This window comes from Podarcis raffonei, chromosome 11 (genome assembly GCF_027172205.1).
Source record: "Podarcis raffonei isolate rPodRaf1 chromosome 11, rPodRaf1.pri, whole genome shotgun sequence".
Classification (NCBI taxonomy): domain Eukaryota; kingdom Metazoa; phylum Chordata; class Lepidosauria; order Squamata; family Lacertidae; genus Podarcis; species Podarcis raffonei.
Window position 1 is genome coordinate 6,824,278 of NC_070612.1, and position 20,717 is coordinate 6,844,994.

Below are 20,717 nucleotides of genomic sequence, written 5' to 3' on the forward strand. Positions count from 1 at the left end.
ATACAAAAAAAAAAAAAGCATTATAATCCACACATTTCTAGTCGGTAGGTCACTGCGACATTGCCGAGGTTGAACTCGAGAGAAAATGTTTGCGGCATCAGCCAGCCAGTCCCTGTTACCACTCTGTGCTGGCAGATAGTATTGGAGGAACTGTATAACAAATACAACAGTTAGTATAGGAGGAACTGTAAAATCTAGTAAAAGTATTTTAAGCTGGTTAGGGTGTCTAGCAAAAGTCGATTTTAAAAAAAGTAAGTGGCTAGTCCCTTTGTCTTCTTGCAGAGGTGGGCTTCAAAGCATTTGGGCAATCTCTTCTACGGGAGTAGAGCGAATCAGGACTCTTACAAATTGACTTGACTTGTGGAGATCCTTCGCTCTCCTTTCCATGCCAGCATAAATCACGCAACACAAATGCAAAGCTATGTGATTCTTAGTCCAGATTTTGGCAAACTATGACTCCCATTATTTTGGCCATCGGTCCTCTGGAGGGCCTCGGATTCCGCATTCCTGTCAGGTGAGGGGTGCCTTTGGAGCACCAACAACTGAGTACCACTGCTCTCCACAGAGCAAAGGCTGCACTTTCTGTCTGCCTTGGGCGACATTCTTTTTTTTTTTTTAATAAGATATTTATTTATATTTTTTATAATATTACAGTAAAATAAAAAAAGAAAAAAACAGAATAACAAAAATACAGAATAAAGAAACTTTTTAAGAAAAAAGACCACACACATACATTTTCAATTACTTATTTTCTTTTAACTTGTTTCCCGGACCTCCTCATACCTCCCTTTTTTGTATTCCACCCCAAATTGTTAGTTCAGCAAATCCTTACCATTATATTATTACCTATTTATAATCCTTTTTTTCATATTCTCTTAAAGCATTACAGCTGGAAACCACTTAATTTCAATCCAACATCATTCTAACACTCATTAATTTTACAATATTTCTGTAGATAATCTTTAAATTTCTTCCGATCTTCTTCCACATTCTTAGCAGGGTATAAGATTTATAGTTTCACCAGCTGGTGCATTCCTGCGGAGAAAGGTCCATTCCCTAAAGCAGAGTAGAAGTTTTTTTGCTTTGAAAGCGAACCATTTTGCAATGAAAGGGCATCTGGGCAGCTGGGGAGAAGGATGTTGTCAAAAGGAGACGTATGTGACCTTCGGTTGACATTCAGACTTTTTAAAAGAATAACCAACTGGACCAGAACTGGTGACAAGGACTTTGCTGCCTGGAGGACGTTTTCTCTGTCCCGCCCAGTAGATGACTCCTAGTCACAGAAGCACGTGTGATTTTGGGATTCTCCTTAAGATGTTGCCACAGTCCCTTTTTAAGAGAATGTGCAGTCTATGTGCAGCTGTGTCAGTTGGTTTATGAACAGGAGAGGGAGACAGCAGTCTAGTTACTCTTACATGGTACCAAACTCAGACAGGGTTTGTTTCTGAACTGAGCTAGATGGGCAAGTGGTCTGACATAGGCCACAACAACAACACCATCCATTTATCATCATCATCATCATCATCTGATACAATTTTTTAATTACATTTTCTGTTTTATAATTTAAAGTACTCATTTTTACATCCTTAAAATATCAGTGACTTCCCTTCTTCTCTTTCCATGGTTCATTTTGCATATCATAAATCCCTGCATATTTTGCAGAAACTATGCCATTCAGCGTTCCATTATTGCATCTATCATAACTTACCGTATTTTTTGCTCTATAAGACTCACTTTTTCCCTCCTAAAAAGTAAGGGGAAATGTGTGTGCGTCTTATGGAGTGAATGCAGGCTGCGCAGCTATCCCAGAAGCCAGAACAGCAAGAGGGATTGCTTCTTTCACTGCGCAGCGATCCCTCTTGCTGTCCTGGCTTCTGAGATTCAGAATATTTTTTTTCTTGTTTTCCTCCTCCAAAAACTAGGTGCGTCTTGTGGTCTGGTGCGTCTTATAGAGTGAAAAATTTGCACTGCTGGATTTATCTTAATGCTGCCAGCATTTTCAGCTGTTCACAGTTATTTCCCATATATTCAATAAACGTTTTCCAATCTTCTCTAACCATATGTTCTTCTGGTTCTGTATGCTAAGTCTGCAAGCTGCGTATATTCTGTCAACTTAAGTTGGGACCTCTTTGGTTGGGACCTCATCATCATCATCTATTTTCTATGATTCTGTTATTCTATTCAGTGTAAGAAACTCAGATATATAAGCTAGGCACCAAATGGCTCCTTAGACTAAGGTTGCAGTCGCAAAACGGAATGTTTAGTTGCCACTTAGGGGCAAGACAGACAGCTCTAAAGATTTATTCTTCAAATGATGGACAGACTGTGGTTGATTCTCAATTAAACATCTGGCTAGTTCAGAAGACAACCTTGAGCAAGGTTAAGAATTCTGAGACCTTCAATAAGAAAAGTCACTCCCCATATATATTGGCCTGTCCTTACCTCTTTTTCTTAATGGTGACATGGACCATTCATAACAGAGGGATATTCTTCACAGCTGTGAGCAGGGCAGTGGGTTGGGGTACGTGAAGATGAGCAAAAACAGTTAACTAGGACATCATTCACTGTTCCTGCTCAGGCTGTACAGGAAAAGCATTTTGGTTCTTCGAGGTTCTGCAATATTAAAACACTATGGTACCATATTGAACATATGTGGCTTTCTCCAAAGAATTCTGGGAGCTGTAGTTTGGGTGGTGAGACATGTTTGGACACCCATCTCTGTTCCCCTCACAGATATACAGTTTCCAGAGCGGTTTAGCAATCAGAGTTCCTGGTGAAGAAATATTGATTGTTAAACCACTCTGGGAATTGCAGCTGTGGGGCAGGAATGGGGGTTTTGTAATAACTCTCAGCACCCTTAACAAACTACACTTCCCATAATTCTTTGGGGGAAACCATGACTATATACCACATTTTTCCATGTATAAGACGTCCCCGTGTATAAGACACCCCCTATTTTGGGTGCCTCCAAATAGGGGGAGGATATAACAATGTATAAGACGACCCCCAATTTTAAACATTATTTTTTAATTAAAAAACAAACCTAGTCTTATACACGAGAAAATATGGTAATTCTTTAAATGAATGGTTGTGAATGTACAGCAACATCCTATTTTCTCACGCTTTCAACTCCCTTCATGTCTCTGTTAATACTGCATTAGAGTTATGCTGAGATGGAATTCCCTTTTGCCAATTAGGCTGTGATGCAAAATTTCTGACAAAGCAGAATATTAGATTCCGGTTAATGGTCTAGAGATGGCTGCCCCTTCACAGCTCACAACTAATGAATGGGTCTCTTTAATGTAGGCCTCTGGCAAGGAACATTTGGAGGAAGTAAGTAGCAATACCAAGAAGCCACGGTTTGCTGGCGCCTGTCTTTGGAGAGAAAAAAATGCATGTTGCAACTTCCGGGTGACTAACGTCTTAATCACTGGAAAGCTTTCTCTGTGCTGCAAATATAATGCCGCAAAATACTGCTCTGAAGCTGCCTTAGTGCGTATTAACCCGCCTATGCTTCTAAATGAACTTTATGAATTGCTATTACGGGTCAGACAGGCCTGGATTTAACCACAGGGCGTTTCGTTTTCCTTCCGAAATGTATTTATTTGCCAATTTATATACGGTTGAGTCATAAGGAACCTAATGTAAATGATAAGAACAGTGTGAATTGCTGTGGAAAGTGTTTAGGCTGTTTTTCATAAAAGCATACAGCTGTGTGCAGGGGAGAGCTTGCATCCTTCAAAAACACCTGAAATGTATGAGATAATAATAATAATAATAATAATAATAATAATAATAATAATAATTACCCCGCCCATCTGGCTGAGTTTCCCCAGGCACTCTGGGCGGCTCCCAATCAAGTGTTAAAAATAATACAGCATTAAACATTAAAAACTTCCCTAAACAGGGCTGCCTTCAGATGTCTTTTAAAAATAAGATAGCTGATTATTTCCTTGACATCTGGTGGGAGGGCTTTCCACAGGGCGGGCACCACTACCGAGAAGTTCCTTTGTCTGGTTCCCTGTAACCTCACTTCTTGCAATGAGGGAACCGCCAGAAGGCCCTCGGCACTGGATCTCAGGCTGAACAATGGGGATGGAGACGCTCTTTCAGGTATACAGGACCAAGGCCGTTTAGGGCTTTAAAGGTCAGCACCAACACTTTGAATTGTGCTTGGAAATATACTGGGAGCCAATGCAGATCTCTCAGGACCGGTGTTATGTGGTCCCGGCAGCCACTCCCAGTCACCAGTCTAGCTGCCGCATTCTGGATTAATTGCAGTTTCCAGGTCACCTTCAAAGGTAGCCCCACGTAGAGCGCATTGCAGTAGTCCAAGCAGGAGATAACCAGAGCATGCACCACTCTGGTGAGACAGTCTGCGGGCAGGTAGGTCTTAGCCTGCGTACCAGGTGGAGCTGGTAGACAGCTGCCCTGGACACAGAATTAACCTGCGCCTCCATGGACAGGGGCGCGGCTGCCCAGAGGACTCCCAAGGAGAGGGGAGAGGAGGAACACTCCACAAGGGAGGGTGTTGGGAAAAGGTGAGAGGCTACCAGTTCTTCAGGCAAGGGGGGTCATAACTGGGCTCCTGAGCCCCACAGGGGTTCCACAAAAAGAATATAGTTGGTCAAGGGAGCCATGGACCCAAAAAGGTTGAAAACCTCTGGTCTAAAGCATAGTGCGTTGTGCAATAATTCCAATTTTCTATGTACAGTGGTTCCTCAGGATACGAACTGGATCCGTTCCAGAGTCCTGTTCGCATCCTGAATAGAACGTAAGACGCGTCTGCGCATGCGTGGGTTGCGTTTCACCACTTCCGCGCATGCGCGTGATGTCGTTTTGACCATCTGTGCATGCGCGAGCTGCAAAACCCGGAAGTAACACGCAACCCGAAAATACTTATCCTGAAGCATATTTATCCCGAGGTATGACTGTATATGTGAAAAGAGAAAGATACATTGTATGGATAATTGTGGTCAGAAAGGTTTAACACTACAGAGGGATGCCGTTGATCTGCAATTGCCCTAATTTCTGTAGGGTCTCTCAGACCCCATTACTTATGCATCTTCTCCTCTAACTCAGATGACTAGGGGATGTTAAGTAAAATGCAACAAAGCATCAGGATGACAATTACAGCACTCCCAACATCCCAACTACGGTGTCGATGTGAAATAGTGATTGTTGTGTTAAAGGACAATATTCCCCACATTGGGGTCATTCAGACCCCATCCACCTTTGATGTCCAATACTCCACCTTCCCAAATTGAGTTTAGCTGAGGTCTGATTGGCCCGAATCTAATTTTCACGACATGGGAAATGGGAGCGGTGCCTGAAACCACGGAGAACGGTCAACCCAATGCGTCAACTCAATGCGTGTGGCACGGGTGGCAGCAGTGTAGTTTTGGTCTACACTTTGGTTGGTCAGCTGTGACCCCCCCACCCCCCCAAAAAAACATAGGAGAGTTAAATGAAGTGGTACCTCCCTTGTCATTGTTCCCCTGCCATTGGGCTTGTTGCCTTTTATAATAATACGCACTAAAAACTCACACCAGAAGTGGCATGCATGGTTTCTTGACCTGTATGGATTTGTGTTTGCTTCGAGCCTCCTATCCCCGAGTGCGTCTTGTTTCGAGTGATATTATGCTAATGTGTTTCGGCTGCGTGTCCGGGACTGCAAAATCCAGCAGTTGTCAAACATAATACGTGGCCGCTTGGGCCGAGTTCACCGGGGGTGGGAGTGGGGCATGTGTGTTTCTGTCTCGCACGTTTTGTTGAATTCCTCTGTAGACCGCCTTTGGGTCTGAAGCTACCAAGGGAGGGTCCCCTTGTGAGCCGCAGGCACCGTGGGGGTTTCTTGAGACTGTTTTGCCCAATTCTCTGGGGCCTTTGGAAGTGTGTATTACTCTTGATTGAGTAACTGCACCCTCTGGCCTAGCTGACTCTTGCAGATGAGCTGCATTGTGCAAATTGAACCATCTCATTATGTACCATTTCCCCCTAATTCGGTAAATTTTGAGTATTGTTCTACGTTAACGAAGCTCTTGAAAACGTAAATGATAAATATTAAAGGTTCAGCCATTGTGCTTAGCTACGAGGACGGCTGAGGTGAAGGTTATTTTGCAGCACAGAATTTACTTCCACAAATTATAGATCTGCAAATCTTCATACAGGGTCGATCTCATGCTTTTGTTTTCGACTTGGTGTCTGGGTTATTGGGTGTTTTTTTGTTTTGTTTTTGTTTTGCAGAAGGAAAACCTTTACTCTTTAATATTTTTTTATTACATTTTCTGTTTTACAATTTCAAATAAACATTTTGCAAACTTTAAAATACCCAATGACTTCCGCTCTTCTCTTTCCATGGGTCATTTTACATATCTTACATCCCTGCATAACCGTTCAAATCAATTTTCCACTTTTGCATCCATCAAAAATTATTTACTCGGTTGAATTTATCTTAATGCTGCCAGCGTTTTCAGTTGCATACTGTTATTTTCCATATATTCAATAAACGTTTTCCAATCTTCTGCAAAAGGAAAATATTTAGGTAGGCTACAATCCAAACCCTTTTTGTGGACTGAGCAGACGTATAAGCTAAACAAGCTATAGCTGAAGGCCCCACTCTCTTCGGGGCCCCCCAAAATTTAAAGGAATAAAAACACCTGGATGTACATTTCCAAAATATAAGATAAAAAACAAATAAAATAAAACCTACGCAGAGCAACGGTGTTTTGTGTTCTGTAGGTTCCTATGCTCGACTGCTCCCTAAAATGTCACTAGTTAGATACCTATTAGGTTCATAAAATACCATATAGCATATATTCAACACACACAAAAACAGCGACAATTTTTTGTTGACAAAAGACAGCTACCTTCAGTAGCTTAGGGCCTCCTAATCAAACTTAAATTCGGTCCTTCACGCATCTTCCACCCACCAGGTATTGCGCCGACGCAACACATCATTCACCTATGAAGCTAACTTAGCTGCCTTTAAAACGTCAATAAGGGCAAGAACTGTGTCAAAGCCCACTCTTTGCGAGAGTTAAAGGAAGCCTCAGATTCAGAGATTGTAGACACAGCGTGGGTTTACCTTTCTGAATCTCGCAAAAGGATATTGTGTCCAGCTGCTGGAGAAGACCCATGAATGTGGCTCAACTGAGATGGTTGAGGCTCACTTTCCCTGCCATTTTAATTTATGTCCAGAGACTAGTTCACTGCAAGTAATATTGGGCTTTATCCAACATAGTGTTCATGTGAATGTGTTGTGCATGGATAAATTAGCACAAAGATTTATCCATGTACAACACAATGTTTTCCACCATCCGCCCCCCATGCACCCCCTAAATCTGTGCTGGGAGTTCCTGCAGATCTGGAGAAGGCATGGAGCATGCACAGGGGCAGGAGGGAGAAAAATCCTCTTGCACTCTTGCACTTATTATCTATAATAATAATTTATTTATTTTTTAATTTCTACCCCACCCTTCCTGGTTCAGAAAACCGGGCTCAGGGCGGCTCATAACAAATTTAAAACACTTAATTGATGCAACAAAAACAGCATAAAATACTGTATAAAACAGAAATAACAATAAATTCAGAATTCAAAAATCAATTTAGGGGGGAAATCCATCCAATAAACATTAGATGATCACCAGGGCTAGCTGGCTAAGTTAGTCCTATTTGGGCCAGCGAGGAGGCCAGGGGAGAATTAGCTGTGGGGTCTCAGAGCGGGTGATCTTCATAAAAAGGGGAGGGAGGGGAAGAAAAGGGAAATAAAAGATCAGACTGAATTCAAATTAAAGGCCAGGCAGAATAGCTCTGTCTTACAGGCCCTGCGGAAGGAAGTTAAATCCTGCAGGGCCCTGGTCTCATGGGACAGAGCATTCCACCAGGTTGGAGCCATCACTGAGAAGGCCCTGGCCCTGGTGGAGGATAATCTGACTTCCTTAGGGCCCGGGACCTCTAAGCTATGATTATTCATGGACTATGCAATGATTTAATCTATGCAATGTTTTAATTGAATACTATCCCTGTGACTCCTGACATCACCAATGTTGGCTGCGTCCACACAACAGTTTATTTCATTCCCCCCAGCTGTTGGTTTCAGCATTGTATTTGAGGTTTCACACCGCAGGAAATATGTTCCACAAGTTTAGCACTCATTTCTGTTTGCAAGTTTGCAAGCAGGTTGTTTCCTGGAAGTGCTCAACTTCTTTTGCTTTCTGCCATATTTGCAGAAGTTGGCTGGTGTGTTGTGTGAAAGCTCAGCTGAGAGGCGGAAATCGACAGAGAAATGTCAAGAGTAATGGAACAAACTGCCATCTCAACGCAGCCTTGGTTCTCTCTAATGAACAATTTGGGAATGCTTCCCAATTTGGGACGCGGGTGGCGTTGTGGGTTAAACCACAGAGGCTAGGGCTTGCTGATCAGAAGGTCGGTGGTTCGAATCCCCGTGACGGGGTGAGCTCCCGTTGCTTGGTCCCTGCTCCTGCCAACCTAGCAGTTCGAAAGCACACCAGTGCAAGTAGATAAATAGGTACTGCTCCGGCGGGAAGGTAAACGGCGTTTCCGTGCGCTGCTCTGGTTCTCCAGAAGCGGCTTAGGCATGCTGGCCACATGACCCGGAAGCTGTACGCCGGCTCCCTCGGCCAATAAAGCGAGATGAGCATCGCAACCTCAGAGTTAGCCACAACTGGACCTAATGGTCAGGGGTACCTTTACCTTTACCTTTACCCCCACCTTCAGTCTCATGGATTCCAGAAAGAGGATCGAGCATGCAACGTTGCAATGCTAAGCACACTTTCTGTGCGGTAATTAATTCTTGGGGAAGCAAGCTTGGAATTCCACTGAGCACCTCTCCCATCAAAACCCTTGGGACTGAACACTGTTTTTTAAGGTGGATTGTGACCTTTCTGAATAGGTTAACTATCTCCCCCCCCCCCAGTTCCTTTGATTAACATGCTCTGAATTTTGGGAACATGCTGGCTGTTATAAAGGCAGCTGAACTGTTTTGCCGAGGCTTGAAATACATGCCATGTATATTTAGTTTAAAGCAATTTTCGTTTGTCTTCAAAACAACCAATTCTTGCGTTGCATGGAGTTGGAGTGGATGACCTTTGGAAATCCCTTCCAACTCTACGATTCTGTGATCAGAATTCAGAATGACGCCTCTCTCTTTCTCTTTCCACCCATGGCAGCTCACCAAATCTCACCGACAAGGCCACATGGTCAAAGTCGACTGGCTGGACAGACTGACCTTTCGGGAGATCGAGATGATCAATGAGGTAGGTCATAGGGAGCACTGGGCTTCTAATGAGCTTTCGAGCCTTGCTGATGCAAAAACCTCGGTGCACCAGGATGTCTGTAATTCAGGGGGCGCACCCAGTCTCCACCCGCACTCCATGCAAATGTTTAGGGTGTTTCTCTTCTTTAATTTATAGCTTGTATCTAATAAAGTTTGGCACGACCTTTCGTTTGGCAGTGCCTGGCAAGGTGCTTAGCCTAGCCCAGCTTCTTGCAGCCTCGCAATATGGGGGAGTTAGAGCAATAAAACTAACGAGATAAAACAATATGAAAACAACAGGACGCGGCACTTGAGGAAGCACTAAAAAAGTTAAAAAATAAAACGGAAGAGAGGGATAAAAACAAGGGCTGGGGGTTGATTATAGAGCCAAAAACTGCAACTTTGATGATTAGGGTGTTAAATTAAAGACTTAGCCCTCCGGACTCTGAGGTTTCTCAGTTCAAAGGCTGGAAATGGATCAGTTTCTGTGCACAAATATAAGATGGGGGACACCTGGCTTACTAGCAGTACATGGGAAAAGCATCTAGGGGTCTTGGTGGACCACAAGCTTAACATGAGTCAACAATGTGATGCAGCAGCAAAAAAAGCTAATGCGATTGTAGGCTGCATCAACAGGAGTCTAGTGTCCAGATCAAAGGAAGTGATAGTACCACTCTATTCTGCCTAAGGCAGACCATACTTGGAATACTGTGTCCAGTTTTGAGTGTCACAATTTAAGAAGGATATTGACAAGCTGGAACGTGTGCAGGGGAGGGCAACCAAGATGATCAAGGGTCTGGAAACCGAGCCTGATGAGGAACGGTTGAAGGAGCTGGGTATGTTTAGCCTGGAAAAGAGGAGACACTTTAGTGCAGTAGTCCCCAGTCTTTTCTGACCAGGGGCCCATCTTTAATCAACACATGAATTTGGAGACCCACCTCTTCCCCTTTCTTACCATATATTTGCGTTGTAGTGCTTCTCTTGCAACCCAACTTAGATCCAGCTGTGACCTGATAGTGGGTCCCCAATACCCAACAGATTAGTGCAGTGTTTCTTAGACTTGTCGTCGAAGTCTAGCCCATCATCTGTAGCTAGCAGGACCAGTGGTCAGGGACGATGGGTGTTGCAGTTCAGCAACAACTGGAGAACAAAGTTCGCAAAACATGGGATTAGTGGGTCTACAGAGAAGCAGAGACTCCAAACCTCCATGCTTTATAACATCTAAAGCCTACCATCATTGTGCTTCTCCCACCGCCAAAAAACCCCCTTCCTTGTAGCAACTTTGGAAGTTTCAGTCAGTTTAGCCGTCCCTGTTTTGGGTCACCACAAACTAAGGTTCTGCAGCAGAAGCATGGAGACCTGATCTATAAGTTGCCCGCGCAGGAGATAATTCATTCTTTCCCCCTTCCACAAGCAACGGGTGTTCCTTTCTCAGTGCAGTTTATCCTGGCATTAAATCTCTTCCTCCCCCCTCTCTCTTTGCTTTCAGAGTGAGAAGCGCAGTTCCAACTTTATGTATCTGATGATTGAATTCCGCTGCGCAAAATGCGATGACAAAGAATACGGGATAGTTTATTACGAGAAGGTACGCATCTTTCGCGAGCTTTTACGTTTTTGTTTTTCTTTGTATCTCAAGCGCCAGGCAAACAAATTTGCATGTTTCCCCTCGTGTCAGGGCTGGCTGTGGAATACTTATTCCCCCGCCCTTCCAGGACAGTTTAGCAGACACAGCTGCCAGGTGGCAGACACTCTTATGTGAGCATGCAAATCAAACACAGAAGCTGTCTTGTGATTGCGTGTTCCAGTCATTCATGTGATGCACTTCAGGTTTATAGAATTTTGATAAGTGCAAGTAATTTTAACAATCTTCAGATTCACCAGCCTAGCTTTCCTCCTTTGTTTCCTGCCCTCAACCCCCTTCCCCCACAAGCCCCCCCTTCTAATAAACACCCCCACCATCACAACTTTAAAACTTGTGCAGATAAGTTTTGCAGGACTCTTTTATTTCAAATGATTAGAGGGTTTTGAGAGGATGCATTTTACAAAAATGCATGGGCTATGTTCAAGGGCCATGTTACATGGTTGTGCTCTTACACATCTTTTAAAGTAATTAATTATTTCATTAATCAATTGATGTACGTTAATTTGGGTCTCTATTCAAGGTTTGACTTTGCTCATTTGCAAACCCAGAGTGGCAGAGCATGAGGCATAACTATAACCACAGATGCAAAATTGTAAGGCATGTTCATTACCTTCATAATCATAACATGAAATTTAAAGAGTGGGAAAAGCAACTTAAAGCATTGTAATATAACAATATTGCGCCTTTGAAAATGACATAACTGGCATTTGCTTGGGTGTGTGTGGTTCCACTGATAATTTTTTCTGGTAGATATATTGACAAACAATTAAATCAAGTGCTTGCTGTTTCCCACCCTAACTGAAGATCTGGCCTCTTCCTAACTTCCTCCAGCCCTTAACAAAATCTAGTATCCTAGTATTTTGGTAGGAATGTTGATTGTTGCCCAGTCAGTAACTGCTTTCCAGATTCCTGTTGTTTTCAGCTGGGTAGGAGTGTGTGAAGAAGAGTTGGATAAGAAATAAATAAGCAGTAAGCAAGCAGACAAGAAGAAAAATGATTGTATAAACGTTATATTGATCGGGAACTGGACTAAAGGGATGCAGTTTTCATTTATGCTATTTTCACTACTCGTATAGGCAAAGCTGCATAAGATGCAGACGATGGATGCCCCTAAACTATCTGGGGATGCAGAATGTATCTGAGACCCTGCTCTTCTTAATATTTCTTCATTCTGGTTGCTTTTACACAGTCCAGGATTTGTATTCCAAACAGTCCACTAATGTTATCATTCTCACATTGGCTAAAGAACCATTGCTGTTTTCTTCTTTGAGTAATTTATAGCATCTTATTATGCCGATGACATGATGTTTCCTTTAATCTCATCATCCAAAGTTCTCAGGTATGGTTGGCATTCGTCTCTCTCAGGAGACAACCTGAAGTATGCGCTGTGGTCTAAACCACTGAGCCTCTTGGGCTTGCCGATCAGAAGGTCGGCGGTTCAAATCCCAGCGACGGAGTGAGCTCCTGTTGCTCTGCTCCAGCTCCTGCTGACCTAGCAGTTCGAAAGCATGCCAGTGCAAGTAGATAAATAGGTACCACTGTGGCGGGAAGGTAAATGGCGTTTCTGTGTGCTCTGGTTTCCATCACGGTGTTTCTGTTGTGCCAGAAGTGGTTTAGTTCTGCTGGCCACATGACCTGGAAAGCTGTCTGTGGACAAACGACGGCTCCCTCGGCCTGAATGTGAGATGTGCGCTGCAGCCCCATAGTCACCTTTGACTGGACCTAACTGTCCAGGGGTCCTTTACCTTTTTTTATTTTTATATGTTTACTTCTATTGGTCTCATGTAACTGTCACAGAAATTCCGTACAAAGTTCCCGGCATCTGGCACAAGATGGCAGAGGGTTGAAGTTTCCATCTGTTTTTGGTTTATTGTGACTCCTGAACTGCTTGCTGAAGCTGATGGTTTTGGGTCTTAAAGGTAAAGGGACCCCTGACTGTTAGGTCCAGTCGCGGACGACTGGGGTTGCGGCGCTCATCTTGCTTTACTGACCGAGGAAGCCAGCGTACAGCTTCTGGGTCATATGGCCAGCATGACTAAGCCGCTTCTGGTGAACCAGAGCAGCGCAGGAAACGCCGTTTACCTTCCCGCCGGAGCGGTACCTATTTATCTACTTGACTTTGATGTGCTTTCGAACTGCTAGGTTGGCAGGAGCAGGGACCGTGCAATGGGAGCTCATCCCGTCGTGGGGATTCAAACCACCGACCTTCTGATCGCCAAGCCCTAGGCTCTGTGGTTTAACCCACAGCACCACCCGCGTCCCTCTGTTTTTGGTTTATTGTGACTCCTGAACTGCTGCTGAAGCTGATGGTTTTGTGGTCCTAGCAGGGCCCAAATGAACACTTGAGTTCGAATCTCCCGTCAAGCAGCGAAGCAAATCGGGCAGGCCTTGGATGACCCAGTCTCTCTCGCTCTCTCAAACTAGCCTATCTTACAGGGCTGATGTAACTGGGAATAGACTGGGATCACCTTCTGTATGGCGCTCCCCTATGGACCTCCTTCAGAGGAATGCCAGAATACAGACTGTATGCTCTGCTATAGTCCTGCTCTCTGTGTCATGAAAGTGGAGAGGGAAGATGTGGTTTCTGCTCTGATGGCATGCACATGAATGCACAACAAGATGTGCCTAGGTTGGGGATTTGCTGTTCAAAACAGAAGGGAAGGGAGATATCTTAAAATAGCCTTGACCCTGGGTGTGTACTGATGAACCTGCTAGATTATTCGAAAACAAATCCTAGCCATTGCGTATTTCAAAATGTCTTTCCGTTCCATTGCTTTGTTGTGTTGTCTCTTTCCCCACAAGGTCAGATTTCCATGTTCCTCCTCAATTCCACCCATGCTGTGGCTTTCTTCAAGGTACTGCGGCTTAAGAGCTGAGTTTCCAAATCTTGTCTCTGGGACACATTAAGTCCCTTTGACAAGCTGCGTTGATCTTTATCAGCTGAGAGATTTAATGTTCCTTTCTCTTTGTGACTTAGGACGGTGATGAGTCATCGCCCATTTTAACGAGCTCTGAGATCGTCAAGGTTCCAGATCCACAGATGTCTATGGTGAGTCCTTTTCTGCACAACGTAGTCCGTGGAACGGCAAAGGTATGCTGAAATGGGGAGTGTGTATTCATGCACCTTAATGTACAAATGAGGATGCCTCAATTTCCCATAAGTAATCATAATCTTCTTATTTATATGGCAGCCATCTGACTGGATTGCTCCAGCCACTCTGGATGGCTCCCAACAAAATATTAAAAACAGAGTAGAACATAAATCATCAAAAAACTTTCCAGTACAGGGTTGTCTTCAGATAGCTTCTAAAGGTGGCTTTAAAGTCATGCAAACACTCAGATATAATGCAGAAGTTAACACCAGGGGAACATTAAGGAAGCGGAATAAACTGTTGCGTAAATGCAAGGTTATTTTCCTTCTCTCTTTTTTTAATTTTTTTTTTAATTCAAAGTTATAACAAAACATATTATCCAAAAACATATCCTTATTTCTCCCCCCCATTTTTCCTCCCTCCCCCCTCCCCCCCACAGATCCCATCCCCCCACCCCACCCCCCGACTTCCCTCAGTTCCAGTCTTTGGTTTCTCCAATAATGCTATTTTCTGCATGTTACAAAATTGTATAGATCCTCAAACTGTTTAGCTGATTATTATCAGTAAAAAAATTGTGAATGTTTATTCAAAACCTGCCAAGGAGTCCAGTTCGCTTTGTTGCGTCTTCAGATACTTTCTGAAAGGTTCCCATTCATCCTTAAAGTCACAGTTATCCTTGTCCCGTAGCTTATATGTCAATTTTGCCAGTTCTGCATAGTCCATCAATTTTACTTGCCATGATTCTTTAGTTGGGGTTTCTTCAGTCTTCCATCCTTGTGCTACCAGAACTCTCGCGGCCGTTGTCACATACATGAAAATGTTTTTCAACTTTTTTGGCAGGTCTTTCCCTATGATCCCCAACAAAAATGCTTCGGGTTTTTAAACAAATGTTAAATGGAACATTTTCTTCAATTCATTGTATATCATTTCCCAAATTTTTTTAATTACCTTACAATCCCACCACATATGATAAAATGTTCCCTCCTTTTCCTTAAACTTCCACTTATTCCTTCTCTCTCAACTAACTTTTGTTTACTAAAGGAAAACCTAGTGGAGAGGAAACACCACAAGCTTGCTCGGAGTTTAAGAAGCGGGCCTTCTGACCACGATCTCAAGCCCAACGCTGCTACCCGAGATCAGCTCAACGTATGTTGCTGTTCTCCCACACCTTTGAACGGATGTTGGGTATTGTTGACCGGCAGCTCCTGAAATGCAAACTCAAGACATTGTGTGTGCTACCTGTACCCTGATTTTCAGCCTCACCCTCTCAAACTGACCAGATTAAGGCACCACACACTGATTTATGGCTAGTGCTGACCACATTTTGCAAACCTAAACCTTGGTTAAGACTTCCAAACAGTGCAGGCAAGCTGTAGTTTAGAGCACCTTAGCTGTTTGCATTTCCCAGCCTCTCAGCACTCCTTCAGGTTAGCCTCCAGAGGGCATGGCAATGGTTTGTTCATTCTGACTTCAAAGTTAGCCCAAACTATGGTTTGCAATCATTGCATCAAACCACGTTGTTCTTCAGCCACATTTTGCCAGCTGATTGCAGATCCAGCACCAGCTTTTCTCTGGTGTCTCGGTAGCCTTGATATCGGAGATGTTGGAGCTGTGACATCAGTTTATTTGGATGTAGAATACAATTGAACTGAAGTATCAGCTTCAAGGGGCCACCTGAGATAAGACCCTGGTGATAGGACTAAGGAGCAGCCTGAAAGCAGTTGGGGTGGAGGGAGAATGCTCAAGATAGTCTTCTCCTACATGTCCAGATCAAGTGTTCATAAGAAGAGGGGCTAATTGGTGCAAAGAGAGCCAATAGCAGAAGGAAGTAGCTGCCAATGCAGCTTTTGTTTGGCTGAAAAACAGAAGGTTCCCGGTTCTTAAACAGTGGTACCTTGGTTCTCAAACTTAATCTGTTCTGGAAGTCCGTTCCAAAGCCAAAGTGTTCCAAAACCAAGGCACCCTTTTCCATAGAAACAACCCCTAAAACAGCAATTTAGCATGAATTTTACTCTCTAACGAGACCATGGATCCATAAAATGAAAGCAGTAAACAATGTCCTGCAGTCACAGAATCAATTAATTCGTAGCTGAACTGGGTTCCACACAGTCACACAAAAAAATAAAAAGAGCCACAAAAATGCAAAATAAATAGCAAAACCAGACAGACCTCAGTGTAACACTCAAAATGGAAGTGTGGCACTCAAATAAGAAGCATGACACTCAAAACGGAGCATGTTCGGCTTCCAAAAAAGGTTCGCAAACCAGAACACTTCCTTTTGGGTTTGTAGTGTTTGGGGTTCCAAGTTGTTTGAGTACCAAGGCGTTTGAGAACCAAGGTGCCACTGTAAACTGAAAGTGAAGTTCTCAAATTTTCTTTTTTTTTTGTCAGGCTTATATGGGTAAGTTAAGAATACACCTTTCCACAATAATAAAAACTGGCTTCTGATTTTAACTTTTCATTTTTCTTTATTGTATGGGTTTGTGTACTGTGTTGATATTTTATTTAGGAATTAGCAGTATATAAATAAAAACAAATGAGGCAGAAGATGAGGAGGCACTTCTGACCTCCTCCATGTTATTAATAGGTATTGTTTTAGAGGTTTGGTGTTTGTGTGCTTAAGATGCACAACACCCCACCCCTTTGGTCCAAATAAAAGAAACCCATAAGTGCCTTTTTATTTAGATCATCGTAAGCTATCCACCGACGAAGCAGCTGACTTATGAAGAGCAGGACCTCGTGTGGAAATTCCGATATTATCTCACTCATCAGGAAAAGGTGAGTGCCCGAATTAAATTTATATTCTTATAATTACAGTCATAACTCGTGTTGCGTTGGGTTCATGTTGCGTCTTTTTGGCTTGCAAACGCGTGTGCAGAAGCTCTGTATGGCGCCGCATGTGAACGCAGAAGCGGTACTCTAGTTATGGACTTTTCAGGGTGTGAACGGCACCCCAGAATGGATTGAGTCTGTAACTAGAGGTACCACTGTGCGTTTTAATGCTGCAGGCATCAAAACATGGAAACATGTGTCTGGGTGTGGGTGGGTGTTTTTAAAAATCCTTCCTTCCTCCCTCTGTGGATGTGTGCAGTTTGAAATATTTTTAAATACTCTGTTGTTCTGCACGTTCTGCTATCCTGCAACCATGTGAAAGGCTGAATATCCTACCACGGCCCCTGTAGTCTATAGGCTTTCCACCTCGGGATTGAAGCTGGGTAGCACTTCCAGAGACCACCTTCTGCACAGGAACAGGTCAAAGTGCTGTGGACTCACAGCTTAGAGTTGTGAGCACCGGATTCACTTCCACAAGAAGACAGTCGTCACACAGCAGAGTATAGCAGAGTACAGCAGAGCATAAACGACTTGGAGAGCAGCTCTGTAGAATATCTTCTTTATTCTATCTACAACTATAATACACAACTATATACAGAGCTAAATGAGGTCTAAACTGAAAATACTGAACTGCACTGAGTGTCTGCAGCTGCTCTTAGCAGCAACCTTATCTATACACACGATCTCTCTCTAACACTCAGTCTCTCTCTCTCCCCGACACTTTGATGTGAGGCTGGAGCGGAATAAGTAGAGAGCAGAAACTGCCCCTCCTCTCTGAAGAATCAGCAGAGAACATCAGCAGATTCTTGGATATGGGAGGGGTGAAATCTCCTCAAAGCATAGTGAGGAAAAAGAAGGGCAGCTAGACAAGAAAAGAAACAAAACGACAACGACTCTTAGACCATTGCATGAGATTGCAGCTAAGCCAATAAAAAAGCCTTTGATCCTGCTGTGATTTGGATCCTGTTCACGGGCCTTTATGGTTGCCATTGCTGTGTTGCTTCTGTTGTTTTAAAGGCAGGGATGAAGTTGGAAATGGCCATGCCTAGTTCAGTAGGAGGAAGGAGGCCCTGTGTGATTGCAGCTTTTGTCTTCCAGGCATTGACAAAGTTCTTGAAGTGCGTCAACTGGTACCTCCCGCAGGAAGCGAAGCAGGCTCTGGAGCTTCTGGGGAAGTGGAAGCCGATGGACGTGGAGGACTCCCTGGAGCTCTTGTCCTCGCACTTCACCAACACCACAGTCCGGCGTTACGCCGTCGCTAGGTTGCAGCAGGCAGACGACGAGGTGTGGGAATGCCCCGCTGTCACTTGTCCTGCGTTCTGGTTAGATTCAACCAGACATGTGTGACTGACTTTTTCCATAGGTTGGCATGTAGAATCGAAGTTGAAATTGAAAATGAAATACTTTTTGAAATTGAAATACTTTTTGAAATTGAAATACTTTATTGTCACTTGTACAACTTGTATACAGTGAGATTACACGAGCACCCCCCACTCAGCTCTCTTAGTCTTAATTCCCCTTGTTTACTGACGCACACCCACCAAACCTGAAAGTCAGTTGCCCTGTTGTTATTTTTTCATTCAGCAGCCTAACAGCCCACGGATAGAAGCTATTCTTTACCCTGTTGGTGCGACTAATCATGCTTCTATATCTTCTGCCTGAGGGCAGGAGATCAAGAAAGTGCTGGCCAGGGTGTGAATCATCTCTGAGAATTTCCCTCACTCTCTGGATTCACGGGACAGCCCATAATATCTTTTGTTGTATTCACCACCCTCTGTAGGCACTTCCTATCAGTTGATGTCAAACCAGCGTACCACACCTGGATCATAGAAACGTAGAGTTGGAAAGGACCACAAGGATCATTTTGTTTGTTTGTTTGTACCTTGCCCATCTGACTCCAGGCAGCTTACCAACAGTTATAAGAACATAATAAAACACCAGACATTAAAAACTTCCCTATACAGCGCTGCCTTCAGATGTCTGCTGAAAGTTGTGCAGTTATTTATCTCCTTGACATCTGATGGGCGGGGGTGCAACCCCCTACAATGCAGGTATCTTTCACTCAACGTGGGGCTCAAACACACAACCCCGAGTGTCAGAGTCTCATGCTGTACCGACTGAACTATCCCAGTACAGTCGCATCTTGGTTTTCGAACAGCTTAGTTTTGGCTCCCGGATGCCACAAACCCAGAAGTGGTTTGCGAACTATTTTTGGAAGACGAATGTCTGACGGGGCTTCCACAGCTTCTGATTTATTGCAGGAGCTTCTTGCAGCCAATCAAAAGCCGTGATTTGGTTTTTGAACATTTTGGAAGTTGAGCGGACTTCCAGAATGGATTCTGTTTGACTTCCAAGGTACGACTGTATGTGTTTTCTCCCTTCCCCCTCTCTTTCCTCCCCACCCTCTTCCTTCCCTTTTTCATCTCCCTCACTGCATCCATCCTCTTTCATCCACCCCTTTCCTAATTTTCAATATTTATGGAATTTAGTTCCAGGGTGAGCTACATTGCTGCCTTCTGTGGAACAAGCTCTGAAGACATACTTTTCTTCAGAGTGGTGTTTAGACATTAAAATGTGAGCTGTTGGGTTAGGACAGTTGGGCCATGTGTCCAACGATTGAGCCGTGTGCCCAATGCTGGTTTTAAAATGCCCTAGCCCTATGTCTGAGTGCAATGAGGTTTGATCGTTTTGATGTTGCACTCCATTGATTGTAGCTGGTGTAGTTGCCTAATGGAAGGGTGGCTTAAAAGGTCCCCTCCAAATGATGCAAATTGTAATTCACACCAGCTCCCATCAGCATGGAAAGCGGTCAGGGATGATGGGAGTTGTAGTCCAACAACATCTGGATCACACCAACGTCCCATCTAGACCAGCATGCTGTTCTCATAGTGGCCAACCGAAGGCACCATTGGGAAACCCAACTGCACAAGCACTTTTTACCTAAACACACAGAGAAAGAAGCAAGTAAATAAGCAAGATAGGTTAGCTTCCAAAAATCCTGGGATCCCGGCAGCTTAACAGACCGCTGTTGTCCTCTTCCTTATTCAGGATCTCCTGATGTATCTGCTCCAGCTGGTCCAGGCCTTGAAGTACGAAAACTTTGACGACATCAAGAATGGGTTGGAACCTACGAAGAAAGACAGTCAGGGATCCATGACGGAAAGCATGGCGACGTCTGGGGCCAATCCTGCAGAAATAGACAGGTAGGCGAGAGACTACTGGAGGTCCATAGGGGAGTGGGGAGTCTTGCCTACTCAACTTTCTAGACTGCATAGTTTTGCATCCTGTCTTCCTGGGGATAGCAGATGTGACCGAGGAGGAGCATGTTCAGCCTGAGAAGATTCCCAGGAACCTTATAGAGGGGGCTGGGGATCCTCATGTGGCCCCTCGGGACCTGAGGTTCTCCCCCCCCCCCAAAATAAGAAGAAGAATAAAATATACTAGACTGCATGGACTCAAGGTTCTGCCTTGGGTTAAGACAGCCTCCCATGAGAAAGAGGCCTTAAAATCCATGTATTTCCATTCTCCTCTCAGCTCTCAGATCATCACGAGCCCCTTGCCTCTCATCTCCTCCCCACCTTCTGCAGCAAAATCAAAGGAGCCTGCTGACAGCGAAAACCTTGAGGTGAGTAAAATACTGACAGGAACCCTTATGTTTTAAGAGAATGGGCTCTATTGGAGCTGGGGAGGTTCCGGTTTTCAATTCTGAGCTCCACCACGATCTCTCAGAGCAGCTTCTTGTGAGCTACATTGGCCTCAACCCCACCTGAATTATACTGTGGCCTACTTTGCAAAGGTTTTGGGTTTCAGAGGGCAATCTCCAACAAAATAGTTCGACTAGTTGCAAGGATTTCCATTTCTGTGATGGAAGTTC

At 44.0% G+C, this 20,717-nt stretch overlaps 1 protein-coding gene across 2 annotated transcripts in view; it reads left to right on the forward strand.

The window, feature by feature from the left end:
- The window catches only part of PIK3C3 (phosphatidylinositol 3-kinase catalytic subunit type 3), a 110,633-nt gene that overhangs the window by 10,203 nt on the left and 79,713 nt on the right, over positions 1 to 20,717 (forward strand). The window contains exons 5-13 of one of the 2 annotated variants that reach the window (XM_053408070.1): positions 3,307 to 3,333; positions 9,192 to 9,278; positions 10,767 to 10,862; positions 13,897 to 13,968; positions 15,053 to 15,157; positions 16,697 to 16,789; positions 17,942 to 18,127; positions 19,892 to 20,046; positions 20,378 to 20,468. In XM_053408070.1, coding sequence (XP_053264045.1) covers positions 3,307 to 3,333; positions 9,192 to 9,278; positions 10,767 to 10,862; positions 13,897 to 13,968; positions 15,053 to 15,157; positions 16,697 to 16,789; positions 17,942 to 18,127; positions 19,892 to 20,046; positions 20,378 to 20,468 — 912 coding nt within the window. The remainder of the gene's footprint in view (positions 1 to 3,306; positions 3,334 to 9,191; positions 9,279 to 10,766; positions 10,863 to 13,896; positions 13,969 to 15,052; positions 15,158 to 16,696; positions 16,790 to 17,941; positions 18,128 to 19,891; positions 20,047 to 20,377; positions 20,469 to 20,717) is intronic. The other variant, XM_053408071.1, reaches the window with a different exon arrangement.